This window comes from Chelonia mydas, chromosome 20 (assembly GCF_015237465.2).
Source record: "Chelonia mydas isolate rCheMyd1 chromosome 20, rCheMyd1.pri.v2, whole genome shotgun sequence".
In the NCBI taxonomy this organism is placed as follows: Eukaryota; Metazoa; Chordata; order Testudines; family Cheloniidae; genus Chelonia; species Chelonia mydas.
In genome coordinates, this window is record NC_051260.2 from 9,229,976 (window position 1) to 9,244,564 (window position 14,589).

The 14,589-nt window shown below is 51.1% G+C and overlaps 1 protein-coding gene across 1 annotated transcript in view; it reads right to left on the reverse strand.

Annotated features, from left to right (window-relative positions):
• Nucleotides 1-12,600, reverse strand: part of SP7 (Sp7 transcription factor) — a 28,816-nt gene extending 16,216 nt beyond the window's left edge. The window contains exon 1 of the mRNA XM_007072660.4: nt 12,439-12,600. Within this exon, the coding sequence (XP_007072722.3) occupies nt 12,439-12,528 (90 nt within the window). The 5' untranslated portion in view covers nt 12,529-12,600. The remainder of the gene's footprint in view (nt 1-12,438) is intronic.
• Nucleotides 12,601-14,589: the final 1,989 nt, after the last annotated feature.

Below are 14,589 nucleotides of genomic sequence, written 5' to 3' on the forward strand. Positions count from 1 at the left end.
CAGCTGACTTTTCGTTACATCATTCCAGTCCCTAGCACCCTTTGAGCCGGTCCCAGGGGGCTGCGTAAATATCACTGGCTTATGGGGCTCTTCCATGCAGCTTGATGGCATTTCTCTGCTTGTCTATCTGCAGTGCAATAGTTTCTGATCGCCACAGACTGCCCATTTCACAAATTTCAGGGAATATTCCAGGTGTCCATGGTCAGAACCCTACTGAGTTGGGGGAAATTTGGAGAAAACAAAAGGGGCAAAGGGGGGCCCATGGTACCAGGTGGGCAAAGCCATCAGCATCAGCTGCCTCTAATTTTCTATAGATCAAGGAACAGGCTGATGTCAGAAATTAACCCCTTCCAGCATGACAGCAACACCCCTCCTTTTAGTGCTGTCCATTTCCAAGAAAGAAAGAAAGAAAGAAAGAAAGAAAGAAAGAACTGGGGGAGCACTGGCATGGAGGAGAATGATGGACCCTAGCATGGGAGGGAAGGGGGGCTCACACACAGAGCCCCTGGCCTGTGGGAAGGGGAGTTTCAGGGAGTTCCTGGCTGACTCACAAGGGGCTTGTGGGGGAATGGAGAAGCCCCCGGCGGCGTGCAATGAATTCGGCCATGAAGCATTTGACCCCTGCCCCCCATTATCCTCGTTTCACAGATAGGGAAACTGAGGCAGAGAGCCGAACATGACTGGGTTACACAGCCATTCAACAGCAATGTTAGGAACAGAACTCAGGTATCCTGGCTCATAAGCTTGTGCTTGTCCCCTGCCCCACGCACACAGCCAGCAAGCATTCACTATTTCCTCAAGTCTGACTCACACTTGTTTGCCCCCTCCCCATCCCAACACTTGTGAGTGATAATCCCTTTGCTCCCCAGGCGTTTCCCGCTTTGATTCGCAGCCAGTCAGTCTGTTTGCCTGGCTGGAGTTGTCGGAAAGAGAACCCGCCACTGGAGGGCCACAAATGGATGTAGCCACGGGAAGAATAACGGGAGAATATTACAAAGGGGAACCTTTAGGCTGAAAAATTGGAAAGAGTCCAGCGGAGGGCAACAAAAATGATTAGGGGGCTGGAGCACATGACTTATGAGGAGAGGCTGAGGGAACTGGGCTCATTTAGTCTGCAGAAGAGAAGAGTGAGGGGGGATTTGATAGCTGCTTTCAACTACCTGAAAGGGGGTTCCAAAGAGGATGGATTTGACTGTTCTCAGTGGTAGCGGATGACAGAACAAGGAGTAATGGTCTCAAGTTGCAGTGGGAGAGGTTTAGGTTGGATATTAGGAAAAACTTTTTCACTAGGAGGCTGGTGAAGCACTGGAATGCGTTACCTAGGGAGGTGGTGGAATCTCCTTCCTTAGAGGTTTTTAAGGCCTGGCTGGCCAAAGCCCTGGCTGGGATGATTTAGTTGGAGATTGGTTCTGCTTTGAGCAAGGGGTTGGACTAGATGACCTCCTGAGGTCCCTTTCAACCCTGATAGTCTGTGATTCTATGAATATCAGGAAATTCTTTCTGATGATTGAGTCTGTTCGGTCGGGGAATCTTTTCTCAATGGAGGTAGTGGAAGCACCATCATTTGGGTCTAGAGATGGGCGAACAATGGATTTTTTGGTTTGCGGCAATTCCGAAAAATCGGGGGGGAGGAAATTAGTTTCACTGACCCAAAAATGAAATTTTTCAAACTTTTTAGCAAATTGGAAAATTGCAAAAAATTTCATTTCGGGTCGAACGAAGCCTTGCCTCGGACCCCAAACGCAATGTTTCATTTGGGTTTTGAGCTCCCCCCGCCCTTTTTAAATTCAAAAAGATCATATTCAACCTAATATCGAACCAAAGAGGCAGATGTTTCCTTTCGAAAGCGTAGAAACAAAATGTTCTGACTTTTTCTGAATTGTTTTTAGAGTTGGTTTTACAGAGCGAAACAATTTGCAGAAATCGACATAAAATCACAAAATGTTTCAGTCGAACCGAATCTGTGGGGAATTTCGGCTGGAAAACGTTGCAGCTGAAAAATTTTGCCCAGCTGTAATCGGGACATTTCAAGAGAAGGCGCCAGACGGCAGAGCTTTTTAACCCAGCGGGGAAAAGCGAACGAGATCCAGTGGCTGGAAATGGAAGCTCAGCGTAATCAGATGAGAAATAAGGTGCAATTTTGTGACAGGAAAGGCAATTAACTATTGGAACAACTTACCAAGGGATGGATTCCGCATCGAAACTGCATTCTAGCTCCACTGCAAGACATGGGCTTCATGCAGGAATCACTAGGTGTCAGTGTCTCTGGGCTGTGTTATGCGAGAGGTTTAACTAGTTGATCAGAATGGTCCCTTCTAGCCAGGGCCAGCCTTAAGGGTGGGCAACCGCCCAGGGTGCTGTGGTCAAGAGGCATGAAGCGTGGCAGGCCTGGGGTGTGAGGCCCTGGAAGGGAGCTTGGGAAAATGCAGGGGGGGGAGGGGGGAGGGGAGGCAGCGAGGCCCAGGGGCAATGCAAGCGGTGGGAAGGCCAGGGAAGCAGCAGGGGCCTGGGGCGAGGGGTGGGGAGCCCAGAGAGGCAGTGGGGACTAGGGGGGCGATGGGGGGGGAAATCCCAAGGAGGCAGTGGGGGCCAGGGGTAATGGGGGGGAGCCCAGAGAGGCAGTGGGGACTAGGGGGGCGACGGGGGGATGGATGGGTAGGCAGCAGGGGCTGGGGGCAATGGGTGGGGGGTTGAGGGAGGCAGAGGGGGCCAGGAGCGATGGGGGTTGGGGGCGTGGAGAGCCCGGGGAGCCAGCGGGGGCCAGGAGTGATTGGAGGGCAAGCCCGGGAAGGCAGTGGGGACCAGGGGCTCCAAAATACAAGTTCGCCCAGGGCACCATTTTTCCTAAGGCCGGCCCTGCTTCTAGCCTTAAAATCTATGAAAACCAGGCTGGACAAAGGCATCTGAAGGGAACCAGCCTGTCATGATTTCCGGAGCAAGATGAACTAGGTTAAGCCATTACAAACCCTTAGCAGGCTTGCATCTGCCCCGCGAGTTCTGGGTAAGTACCATTGGCCCCAAGGTTCTGAGGCCTTTTACACGCGACTCGGTGGCATGTTTCTGTCTGTCTGTGAATCGCAATCACTTTCGCACGCTGCAGCTGATCAATTCCATGGCAATGTTCTAGGCAGCGGTGGGCAGAACCCTATTGATTTGGGTGAAACTCAGAACAAAACAAAAGCAGGAAAGGGGGGGCAGGTGAAGCCCTTGCCATCTGGTTGGCAGACCCAACAGTTCAACCACCTGTCTGTGCCTGAAGGTTAGATTAGCCCTCGCTGGTGGCCGGACCACACCAAGGGATTTATGGGTAGGGTTGCATTTTTGTCATGGAGGTCACAGTGATCATGGAAATCGTGAGTTTGAATAAAGTCCCTGAAATTGTGGAAAAACCACATTTGATGTAGGGTTGCCAACCCTCCAGGATTGTCTTGAAATCTCCAGGAATTAATCTTTAAAGGTTACGTCATGCGATGAAACCTCTAGGAATACGTCCCATCAAAACTGGCAACCCTTGTTTGATTAGACCCCCAAACTGAGTGACATTGCAACCCCACGTGCTAGGTCGCAACACCACTCAGGTTTGGCCCCTCTCTAGACAGAGGGGTGGGCGGGTTAAACCTGAGTGGTGCAGGAACTCTGTGTGCCAGGTTGCAATGCCTGGAGCAGGACAACAAGCCCAGCCTCACAGAACAGGAGTCACTGGTGCGGGGCGAATGCAGGGTGGGCTTCCTCTCCACCTCCACCACGCACACCCTGGGCCTGACCTTTCAGTGCCAACTTCATTATTCTGTGACCGTTTGGTGACGTATCGTTTTTTTACTGTCCCCTCTGCCGTGAAATGTATTTAAAATGTCCGTGTCAAAACCAGAGAGTCAGCTACTGTCACCAAGTTCAGAGAGCTGCTGCTTTAGCTAAACAGACCCCGTTTATACTCTTCACTAGAGACTGCTCCAGGTTCAGTCCCAAGCAGGGTAGCTGTTACGTTTGTGTAAGTAGCCAAGCACAGGGCTAGAGGATGAGGGAAAAGTGGGGATTTTTACCTTTGTCGGGAGGGGAAAGTATTAAAAAAGAAAATCTAAAAATATTTCATGGCCCATTAGAACTTCCCCAAGCCAGTGAGAAGTTTCCTGAAGCACCAAACCTTTATTTATCTATTTCTTTCTTTATTGATTCTTCTTTGGGGTTTTTTTTTTAAACACAGGTTTTTATAAAACTCTCCCCAAATCAGCCACTCTGCTCTTGCAGCTAAATATCTCCAGGCTGATTTTTGTTGGTTCCGAATTCTTTATCTTCTTATTTTACACAAGAAACTGGCAGAGCGCCTGCCTGCCTTTGGATGAATCCTTGCATAGTTCGTCTTATTTGTGAAACAGTTTCTATGGGCACCTAAGAGGCCCTTAGATTCATAGACTTTGAGGCCAGAAGGGACTGTCCTGATCACCTACTCTGACCTCCTGCACGTTGCAGGCCACAGAACCTCACCTCCCCCCACTACTGTAACAGACCCAGAACCTCTGGCGGAGTTCCCGACATCCTCAAATCATGATTTAAAGACTTCAAGATCTGACCTCTCAAGATCTAGCACATTTTACACATCTTTAGGGCCAATAATAAGGATCCAATCTGGGTCCCATGAAACTAGAGCGGGCCTGATTCTAGCATTACAAGCTTGGAGTGTTCAAAAATCTTGAGTCAAGCTTTGAAAAATGCCAGAGATTGGCTTAAAAAACTCATGAGCTTTTACAATTAAATAATACATTTGCGGTTTTTTTTTTTTAATGTGCATTCTGGCTTCTGGTAAAACGCTTAGATTACATCAGTAATAGGGACATATTATTGAGAATTAGCTTCGGGCAGACTGAAGTCACCATGTCATCGCCAGCTGGCACTTTTTGGTCAGATTGCCTGCCTTGGAGATAAAGACCTCGCACATCATGCCCTGAAGATCAGACGTGAGATCAGGAAGGGACATTGCCCAGCTCTGGACTGGTGGCTAACCTGTGATTAACCTGGTGCACTGGATCAGTAATAACCCGTTGGAGCTTTTAGATGCGCAGAATAAAGCCATACAACATGGACACGCACACCCAGCACTGTGGCCCTCGCTCTCTACCTGTGTTGTTGTTGTTCTGGGTTCTGAGCATTTCGGGTTACACTCGGGTCCGTCGCGTTTCAAGCTTTTCCTCACAATTATGAGAGTTAGAAACTTATTTCCTTGTCTAAAACAACGAGACCAGATATTCTGACCTAACCCCGTGACTCCCAGTTCTGGGACTTCCTGAAAAACCACAGCTCGCGAGACTCATGGTAAAATCACGACATTGGGATTCTCATTTACACTAAGGTCTCTTTAAACAGCCACGCTAGTGTAAATGAGACTCGGTCTACCGGCGCTTTGCCATTGGCTTAAATAGGAGCGGGATGGGGGTCTAAGAAATAATGCACAGCAAGAAATGTGTTAGGGCCTGAACATAATCCCATTTACACTCATTTTAAATGGTTGTAATTCCATCAGCCTCAGTGGAATTAGTTCTGATTTACACCAGTGGAGGAGAACAGGGACTTTAGATTCTCCCTGTACGGCCCCCTCACCCCACCGCACCCCAGGCTGGGCGTGTGAGACAGAAGGAATGAACTGGTTTTGGGTCGTGGAGTTTTTTTGTGGCACAACCTAGGGCTTATAAAGGGGTGGGTTGGGGGAGAAGGGAGAATGTCCAAAATAATTAAATGGGGCAGGGAGGTGTCTGCTTTTGAAAAATGAAGTTGGCTTTTATGGGGGAGCATGTTTTAAAGAATGGAACTGGGGCGTTTGGGGGAGTGTTCTTTAAATGTGATTTTTGGGGCACTGTCTGAAAGTTGGGTTTTGGAGGGTGGTTTGAACTCATGAATTTGTGAGGCTGTGTGCTTTCAAAGTCCCCTGTTGTGGGGGAGTCCGTATGTTTCTCTTAAGAATTCAAACCGGGTTCTTTGTTGAGGGGGGTTATGTGTTTTATTCCCAGAATGAAATGGAGGGGCGGCGGGGGAATTAATTGGTTTGGAGGGAGATGGTTTGGGAATGAAATTGGGTTTCGACGGAAAGAAGGCTCTGGCAGGGGGTTGGGACTCTGGGGTTTTATTCCAGCTCTGGGAGAGAGTCATGGTTAGAGCAGGGGGCCTGAACTCCTGGGTTCCATCCCTACCTCTGGGGTGCAGCGTGGGCTGTAATGGAAATGCTGACATGAGAATGACTGTGGTAGTGGTAATGACCAGCGTAGGGCTCTGCTACTCACGTCTCTGCCCGCCGAGTCGGCCAGCTCGGCCATCACAGACAGACGGTTCCCCTTCCAGTTTTGGGAGAGAGAAACTATTCAGCCCAAATTTCTGCCCCTGACCACCCCCGTGTGCAAATCCTTAGTAGCTCCCTGGGCTTTTCCTGGAGTCACAGCTGGAATAGATCTCTGCGGGTGGAGCTAAGGCCCTGGCCCTGGGGAGAAGGTGTTGCACCGATATAGCAAAAGCAGGACAAACTCCCCAGTGCGGATACACTGCAGCAGCGCACGCATGTCAATTGCAGTAACGCCAGCCCGATTTTACACCCCGGGGACCTCCCCAGCCCATCCTCCTACAGCTTGAGCTAAAGCTCCAGCCTGCATCACTAGGAGCTGTAACAGATCCATGTCCTCTGGGGCTCGGGGAGGCCAGGTAGGCAGACCAGTGCGTTCCACATCTGGGGCTTGGGTCCGTGTAACGCCACCGCTATCCTTCTACAGGTGCAACTCTCCTTAGTCCAGACAAGCTCTATGATGGAAACCTGATCTCTCAGCCCTGTGCCACCGGATTGCACCCCTCAATGCCCGCCTGGGAATTGAATAAAGCCGGCCGGCCCGGCAAGAACAAGACAAGTGAAATCCAGCGAGGGGGATTCGCGAACCCTATGGGGCGGTCAAACGTGATCCAAGGACCTACCACTAGGAAACCACTATCCCGCTTGCTGGTAGCGCAGGAGGTGTGGGGGGACAGAGGGCAGGTTTGATGTCCTTCCCTTCCCGAAAAAAACAGTCCTTAACGGGTTCTCCCTCCGGCCACTCCTTCCGCCCTTCATAGCCTCCAGTCCTTTGGTGAAGGCAGGAAATCTGGGGTCAGGACTCCTGGATTCTATTCCTGGCTCTGGGAATTAGGGCAGGGGATGGGGAGCCAGAATGCCTGGATTCTCCTTCGTTATTGCCTTGCTAAGGGGCTATTCGGCACCCCTGAACTGACGACTGCACCCGGGATGGTGCAGATAGAATGAATTAATTCCCCTGAGCCCTGATTCCATTCTGGACTCCGCCACTGACTCCGCCCATCCTCCAGCAGGTCACCGATGTGACAAGGGAATCGACTGACATGACCCAAACTCCAGGAGAGGGGCCAACGCAACTTTCGGGGCTCTGCATGAGGGACCCAGGACCTCCTGGGAAAGGCCTTTGAAATCACTGAACCAAAGAGATGCTCAGGGGAGCCCCAGTGCATGGTGGGACTTTGTTCGGGAGGCTGGTCTTCGTGCCGAGGCGCGTTGGGCCATTCTCGGTGTGCTCCAAGGGGAAGCCTGCTGGAGTCTGTGGGGAGGATGGAGCGTTTGCCACGGGTGGGGAAGACTCAGAGGCAGAGGAATGGGGGCAGCGTTTATATGCTCAGTGTCTCTGCTTTTCTTTAGTCCCTGCTCTGAATTCTGAGCTGAACCACAGGGGGGAACTCACCAGACCTTGGGCTGGATTCTTCTCAGCATTGGGCACCTCCTGATCCTCTGTTGGTGCCTGATACAGACGGAGGGAATTTCATCCGACAATAGACTATGTCTCTAATCCACTAGCTGGACCAGGCCTCTGCCTAGTCAAGGAAGGAGCCAGGGTTCTGGCCTGATGCTAACAGCGATCACCAGTAATTCAGTCCCCTTCTTTTTGCCTTCTCTTTGGCCTCATCTGTGCCAGCAAAATGCCCCAATTTAATGGCAGATGAAGTGGGCTTTAGCCCACGAAAGCTTATGCTCAAATAAATTTGTTAGTCTCTAAGATGCCACAAGTACTCCTTGTTCTTTTTACAGGTTGAAAAATGCACACTGCAAAACACTACTGGGGACACACTTGGGGCTTGCCGAACACAGAAGTCACACCGGTTTAACAAACCATGGAGTTAAACCCTTGTGTGGACACCTTCCGATCAGTTTCAGATTGGTTTAGCCTGCACCCGTAATAATAATAGTAATACCCCATCTTAAATAGTGCTTTTCATCAGTAGGTCTCCAAGCAAGTCTGTATTTCTTCATTCTACAGATGGGGAAACTGAGGCACAGAGCAGTCACCCAGCAGGCCAAGCTGTGACTAGACCTCAAATCTCCTGAGTCACTGTGCAGTGTATGCGCTATGGCACAATTCACCTTTCCTAGACCTTGAGCTCAAAATAAGTGGGAGACTTGCTACCTCTGAGGATACCAAGAATTTAAGTATGACACCATGGAAAGAAACTTACAGACCTTGCACTGGCTGCTTGGGAGCAAAATTAGAGCTACTTAATGGGTGAGCTCTACATTATGGCCTCATATGCCTCAGTTTCCCCACCTGACTGGGGATAATGGTGCTACCTTGGCCTCATATGGGACAGGGTGAGGGATCATTCATATTTGCAATACTATTATTGTTCTTACACACAAAGGTTGAGATTTTTCAAGCTGTCTAGGGGATTCATTTCTATGGGAGCTACATGTCTGAGAGGAACAGGCACTGGACGGGGACTCAGAACATCTGGGTTCTATTGCCAGCTCTGGTGGGTGATCCTGTGTGCCTCAGTTTCCCCTCCCACCCTTTGTCTGTTTAGACTATGAGATCTTTGGCATGATAAGTCCTGATCTCAGCTTGGGCCTCTGGCAGGTTAATAACATATACAGCCAAGACTCGTGATATTTGGCATTTTAGTTAAAGCACCAGCTCCTGGAGTCATGTGATGTTAAGATAATCCCCCTAGACATCTTTGAAAATCTGCTCCTTTGGGGATTCCCTGTTTCCTTAGAGCAAGAGGGGAATGTGGGTGTTGAGAAATTCATGAGGAAGATAAGAGAGGAGGATCATTTTCGACATGACAAAGGAAGGAGGGGGTGTGTGCGGGATGCCTCAGACCTGTGTTTTGCCCTCTAATCCTCCAGGAACCCTAAAAATTCCACAGGACAAAAATAATCAGCGTGAAGCAAGTGGGGAAGGAGGAGGGATGTGGCTGATAACGGGTAAAACTCATATCAGCAGAAACAACAATGTTCTATAGGATCACGAGTGAATCCCACAGCGGATGTGGCAAGGGACTAATAGAGATGCAAGATGGAAAAGAGCCTGGCTGCGGGGGAGGTCAGACGGCAAAGGTGCTTAGCTGGGAAATCCAGCCCTGATTGTGGGTGCTGAGCACTCGGAAATGGGTCCAAATTGGGTCAATCTGCCCCTGCCATAACCTGATGCAGCGTTGCAACAGTTGTGCCCAAAGAAGCTTGGCCCGAAGGGTCTTTAAAACGAGGGAGAAGGAATTTCTTTAATTGGTCCGACTTGCTCAAAATTAATCCCTGCGCCCTAAAACAGGAGCAGATTTGCCCCCCACCTGGAATCTCAGATGGTTCAAGCTGTGTTCCTGGAAGGGTCAGTCCCACCCTCCGCCCAGCAGACATACAGATCTGCTCCATCAGCATCCAATGAGCAGCTGGCCCAGGTGGGACCTGCTGCAAGCGGCGATGCCACGTCTCGGCTCCTGGCACGCACACGCTCCGCTCCCTCCCAGCGCGGCGCGCCTCGGCGAGGCTGGCAGCAAGGCTATGCACCCCCGCAGTGCCTCTGAATTTTACAGGCCTTGTTTAAACTCCCCGCCGGGCGCTGCGGGGAGACGTGAAAGGGTTATGAACTCTGTTCTACAGGTGGGTAAATGGAGGCAGGGGGAGAGGAAGGCATCTGCCCAAGGTCACCCAGCAGGTCAAGGGCAGAACCTAGCCCCATACACTAAGCAGTAGACAATATTCCCTCCCTGAAGTCTCACTCCCCTGGCTTGATCACACTTGAAGAATAGAACGCAGTTGTCCCAGTCCAACCATCCAATTCCCTCCCAGTGCTGGGAGAGAACTCAGGGGACCCAGGCCGCTGCTCTGGCCACTCAACTCCCTCCCCGAATAGAACCCAGGAGTCCTGGCTCCTACTGCCGAACGGGACACCCACTGCACAGCTGCAATCCCAAGCCCACCTGTGCCAGGATCTAGGCGCGAGCCTTTCTCATGCACCCCCTTCCACCTGCCACCCCTGGCTCCCCATGCATGGACGGCAGCCAAGTCGGCCTAGGTGACCAGCACATGCCATTGTAAGGGAAGGCAGCTCTTGTTTTTTCCCAGCTGTAACTTTCCTCAGCCCAGGGCTGTTTTGACAGGGGCGGGGTGGAACTGACACTGGGGGGTGGAATTGACTGGGCCAAATTAGAGGCAGCCCCTTCGGTCAACCATTTCCTCCCCCTCTTACCCCAGTGAGTCCATCCTGATTGAATCCCTCCTCTCCATAGGAAATATATACCGCTCGAACCAAACCTTTGCGAGACAGAGCAGGGGGCAGCCAGGTTAACCAGCCCCAGGCGGACAGACACGGGACTGGCCACAGACAGAACAGACGGTGTCAGCAAAACATCCTGAAGACTCAGGAGTGTGGCAACCCCCTTTGAACCAGCTCCGGGCCCAGCAATGGGATGAGCTTAGAGACCAAGGGCCAGATTTCTTGGGTGTGAGGCACCTAATACCTTTCAAAACTGTCCCCAAGCGCCCTCGACTTGCAGCGAAGCCGAGAGAGCTAAGGGCGAGCGGCACTGCAGGGATGGGGCCCAGAGGGAGACTGGGCAGCTTGTATCTCCTTGGAAACAGTGGCCATCTGGGCAAAGACATTTGTCTCTAGGCCACTAGCTGGGATGGCCCCCTCGCCACCCCCAGCTAGCCTCTTGGGAGAGACCATAGCTAGGTTTGCAATAGTCCCATCAGCGCACCACGGGCTCGACCTTGGGAAGCTGTGAGCACCCTCTCAGACGGTGCCGTGCATCCGCATTGCCAGGTCCCCAGGGGGAGCAGATCGGCGTCGCTCCACATAGAGACATCGACGCCAATGGAATGATGCCAACTGGGGGTCTGGCCCCATTGACTCCAAGGGAGAGACAGACGATATACACCCGTTGGGGAGAATTTGCTCCATTGCCCTCAACAGATCGACTCTGATTTACACCAGCCCAGGTGCCTGCCTCGGGGCCTCAAAGGACTGCTTGAATCCTACGCTTAGCTAAGCCAACTGCCTGAAGTGCCAAGTGCCTGATGCCAGTAGCCGGGTTCCAGGAAGCTGAAAGCACCATTGCTTTAACAAGATCCATTCCCCCTACCTTCTTCTTTTTTCCTGAGACAGAGAAGCGGAGAATGGAAGGGGGGTTAGCTGGGAGCTGGGGAGTGTTAATGTGGAACATGACCTTATTAACACACCTATCGCCAGCCTCGAATCTCTCGCCACTATTGAAATTTCAACTTCAAACGACGTCTTGGGTTGTGGGTTTTTGGAAACGTTCAAGCTCTGGGCCGCTTTTATTTTCCGTCTCTGATCGTTATTTCCTTTTCTTTTAATTAAAACCCCTCGTTATCTTCTTCCCCCTTATTCAAAAAATTAAAAGCCAACTTCTAAACCTACCCGATCCCCCCCTTTAAGAAAAAAAAAAGACACTTTTTCGCTGTACGATCACGTAGGATCATTAAAAAGGATTTTTCTTTTTTCTAAAAAAAAAATCTTAAAAACAACCCTTTAAATAGCAACTCCAGCCGGTGAAATTTCTGTAGCCAATAAAATCTGAAAATAGCCCTGAACTGGGAGTTTGTCCTCAACCGAAACCTAAATATTTGTGACTATAGCGGCTGGGCAGTTGGGTTTCTGAATCTTTCCCAACCTTTGCTCTGAAGGCGATTGCTGCTTGTGAAGGGTGGGGAGGCTAGAAAAAGTTTAACTTGATTCCCCTCTTTAACTTGATTCCCCTCTTCCACGTTTTGCCTTTCATCTAAACAAGGAAAACACCCCCTCAGGTTTAAAAACCATACCCTGTTAAATGGGGCACAGCCCTGGGTTGGTTTTGCAAAAGTCTACACACACAAACTCACACAAACTAAACACAGATGACACTGAAATCCAGGGCACCCACAATCAGTACCCAGGCGCTCCCACTCCAGAGTTTAGAGGAAACATCCTTGATCTCTATCGCTTCTCCTTCCTCTTGGTATATTTCACCCCCTCTTAAGATAGGCTGCCCAGCACCCCCTGCACCCAGTCCTTATAGCTTCACCATGGATTTGATTTTAGGACAACCCCCACCCCACCCCAAAATAAAAAAGAAAATGCAAAGAAAGAAAGAAGGGGAGAGAGAGAGAGAAAAAAAAGAGCTTCTTACTTTTTTCAGCTCCTTGGGGTTTAGTTTCCACCTGGCTTGAGAAAACCCAATTGCTGCTAAGTCAGGACTCTCTAAGGCCCCTGAATGCATGCAGTGGGGAGATTACCTCGAGCGCTGGAGATGCCATCTCTCTGTGTGTCCCAGCCTGGGGCGATTGCAGCAGATTTTGAGGAGAGACAGGGAGAGGGAACTAGTTGATCCGTAGTTAGAAGGGACTGGGGGGGAGCTCCTTCCCTTTGCACTAGGATCCACCCTCTAATTACAGCCTAGGAGCCTTTGAGCACCCGCTAGTATCCAATAAAGGAGGAGGGAAGGGGGTGGAGTGGGGGGAAGAAGTCAACATTTTCGGATTGATCCTTGTTTCCTCAGAGGTTAGAAAAGAAAGAAATGGGGGTGGGGAGGATGGAGGGAAAGAAAAGAGGAGAGAAGAATGGAAAAGAGGAAAGGAAAGAGAGGGAGGGGAAAGGAGGAGGGACAGAAAAGGGAAAAAAAGAATGGAAAAGAACAAATGGAGGGGGAAGGACGAGGGAAAGAAAAGAAAGAAACAGAGGCGGGGGAAAGGATGGGGAAAGAACAGAAAAAAGAATGGAAAAGGAGGAAAGAAGTAGTGGGAGCTGGGAATAGGGAGCCGGATGACATTCCGCGCCCTGACCCCTTGGGAGGCTGGGGCTGGGACTCTCCGCCAGGGCACAAGGCAATGCCGGGGGGCTTGGGGAGGCTGCGCCTGAAGGAAGGATGAAGGCTGACCCTGCAGTCCTCACACACTCTCCGTTCCCACTCAGGCCGAGGGGGTGAGGGTGGGGTAGTCTGTAAACGGATGGAAGGATCAGGCCCAAATGGTTCAACACTGATCCTGACCCTGTTTAGGTCCCTAGGAGTTTTGCCATCGACGTCAAAAAGAGCAGGATCGGGCCCGCACGTGGAAAGAGACTCCCAGCTCAGATTCATTCCAACTCCTCTTCCACTCTCGCTAGAGGTCTGATCTGGTTCCTACCGGGGGAGGGGGCAGTTCAGCCTCCTGCCGCCCTCTGGGCAGATGTTTACACTGGCCCAAAGTGCTACCCGGATCAATGCGGTGGCCAGTTTGCCCCCACATTTTGCACTGGGGGCACAAGCCACAGGGCCATGGAGCAGAGGGCCCCTGAGTGCAGGTGGGACAAGGATGAGGGGTGGGAGAGTCCGTCTAGCTGTCTGGCTGTCAGCCAGAGGATCAAGGAGTGAGGAGGAGCGGGGAAGAAAAGAGGATAGGAAGGGAGAGAGCTGAGAGGAGAGAGAAAGCAATGACGGTACAAAAGAAAAGAGAAGGGCAGACTGGCCAGGTCAGCAAAGAGAAAAGTCACGAAGGAAAAGGAGAGAATGTGAAAGAGACAGAGAGTGGGACCAGAACAGAGGCGCTGGGGGTGGCTCTAACTGACAGGCCGAGGGGAGGTGTAAATTGCGCCGATGTAGTCTCGTGTAGAGCCAGAGTCTGGTCTGCATTCACACTGGTGTAAATATGGAGTCAGCAGCCTTGCCCTGCATTTAGACAGGCGTAAATCTGGACTAAGCGGCACGGCTGTGCGTTTACACTGGTGTGAATCTGGAGTGAGCCGCGGTGCCCTGCCTTGACACTGGGATAAATCTGGAGTGAGCAGCCTTGCTGTGCTTTTACTCAGGTATAAATGAGAGCAAAATCTAGCTCGCTCAGATGGCCCAGCGGTTGCTCTGTGTGGCATTTGGCACATAGGATTCGATGGTAATTTGCCAGCTTCTATCAAATAAAATGCTCCACACTGATGGGCTCCATCTCCAGCGTTACCCCACAACTCCTTGCACTTGCCTTTGAAAGGTGGGAGGCTTTGAGACCGTTGATTATGCTTCACACCCAAGTAGCCCCTAAGAGCCCATCGTCCCAGGTGAGGAATGAACACAGAGTGGGCCACAGGCCCTGCCCTGGAGAGCTTGCAGTTTAAACGGACAAAGGGTGGGAGGGGAAACTGAGACACAGAGCAGGGATGTGATTTGCTCATGGACACCCAGCAGGCCAGTGGCAGAGCCAGGAATTAAAAACCAGGGCCCCAGCCTAGCGCCCTGTCTCTGCGCTACACTCACAGAGGCCCCGCGATGGTGCAATGCAAGTATCACAACCGCTTCACTAATAAAATCAGACAG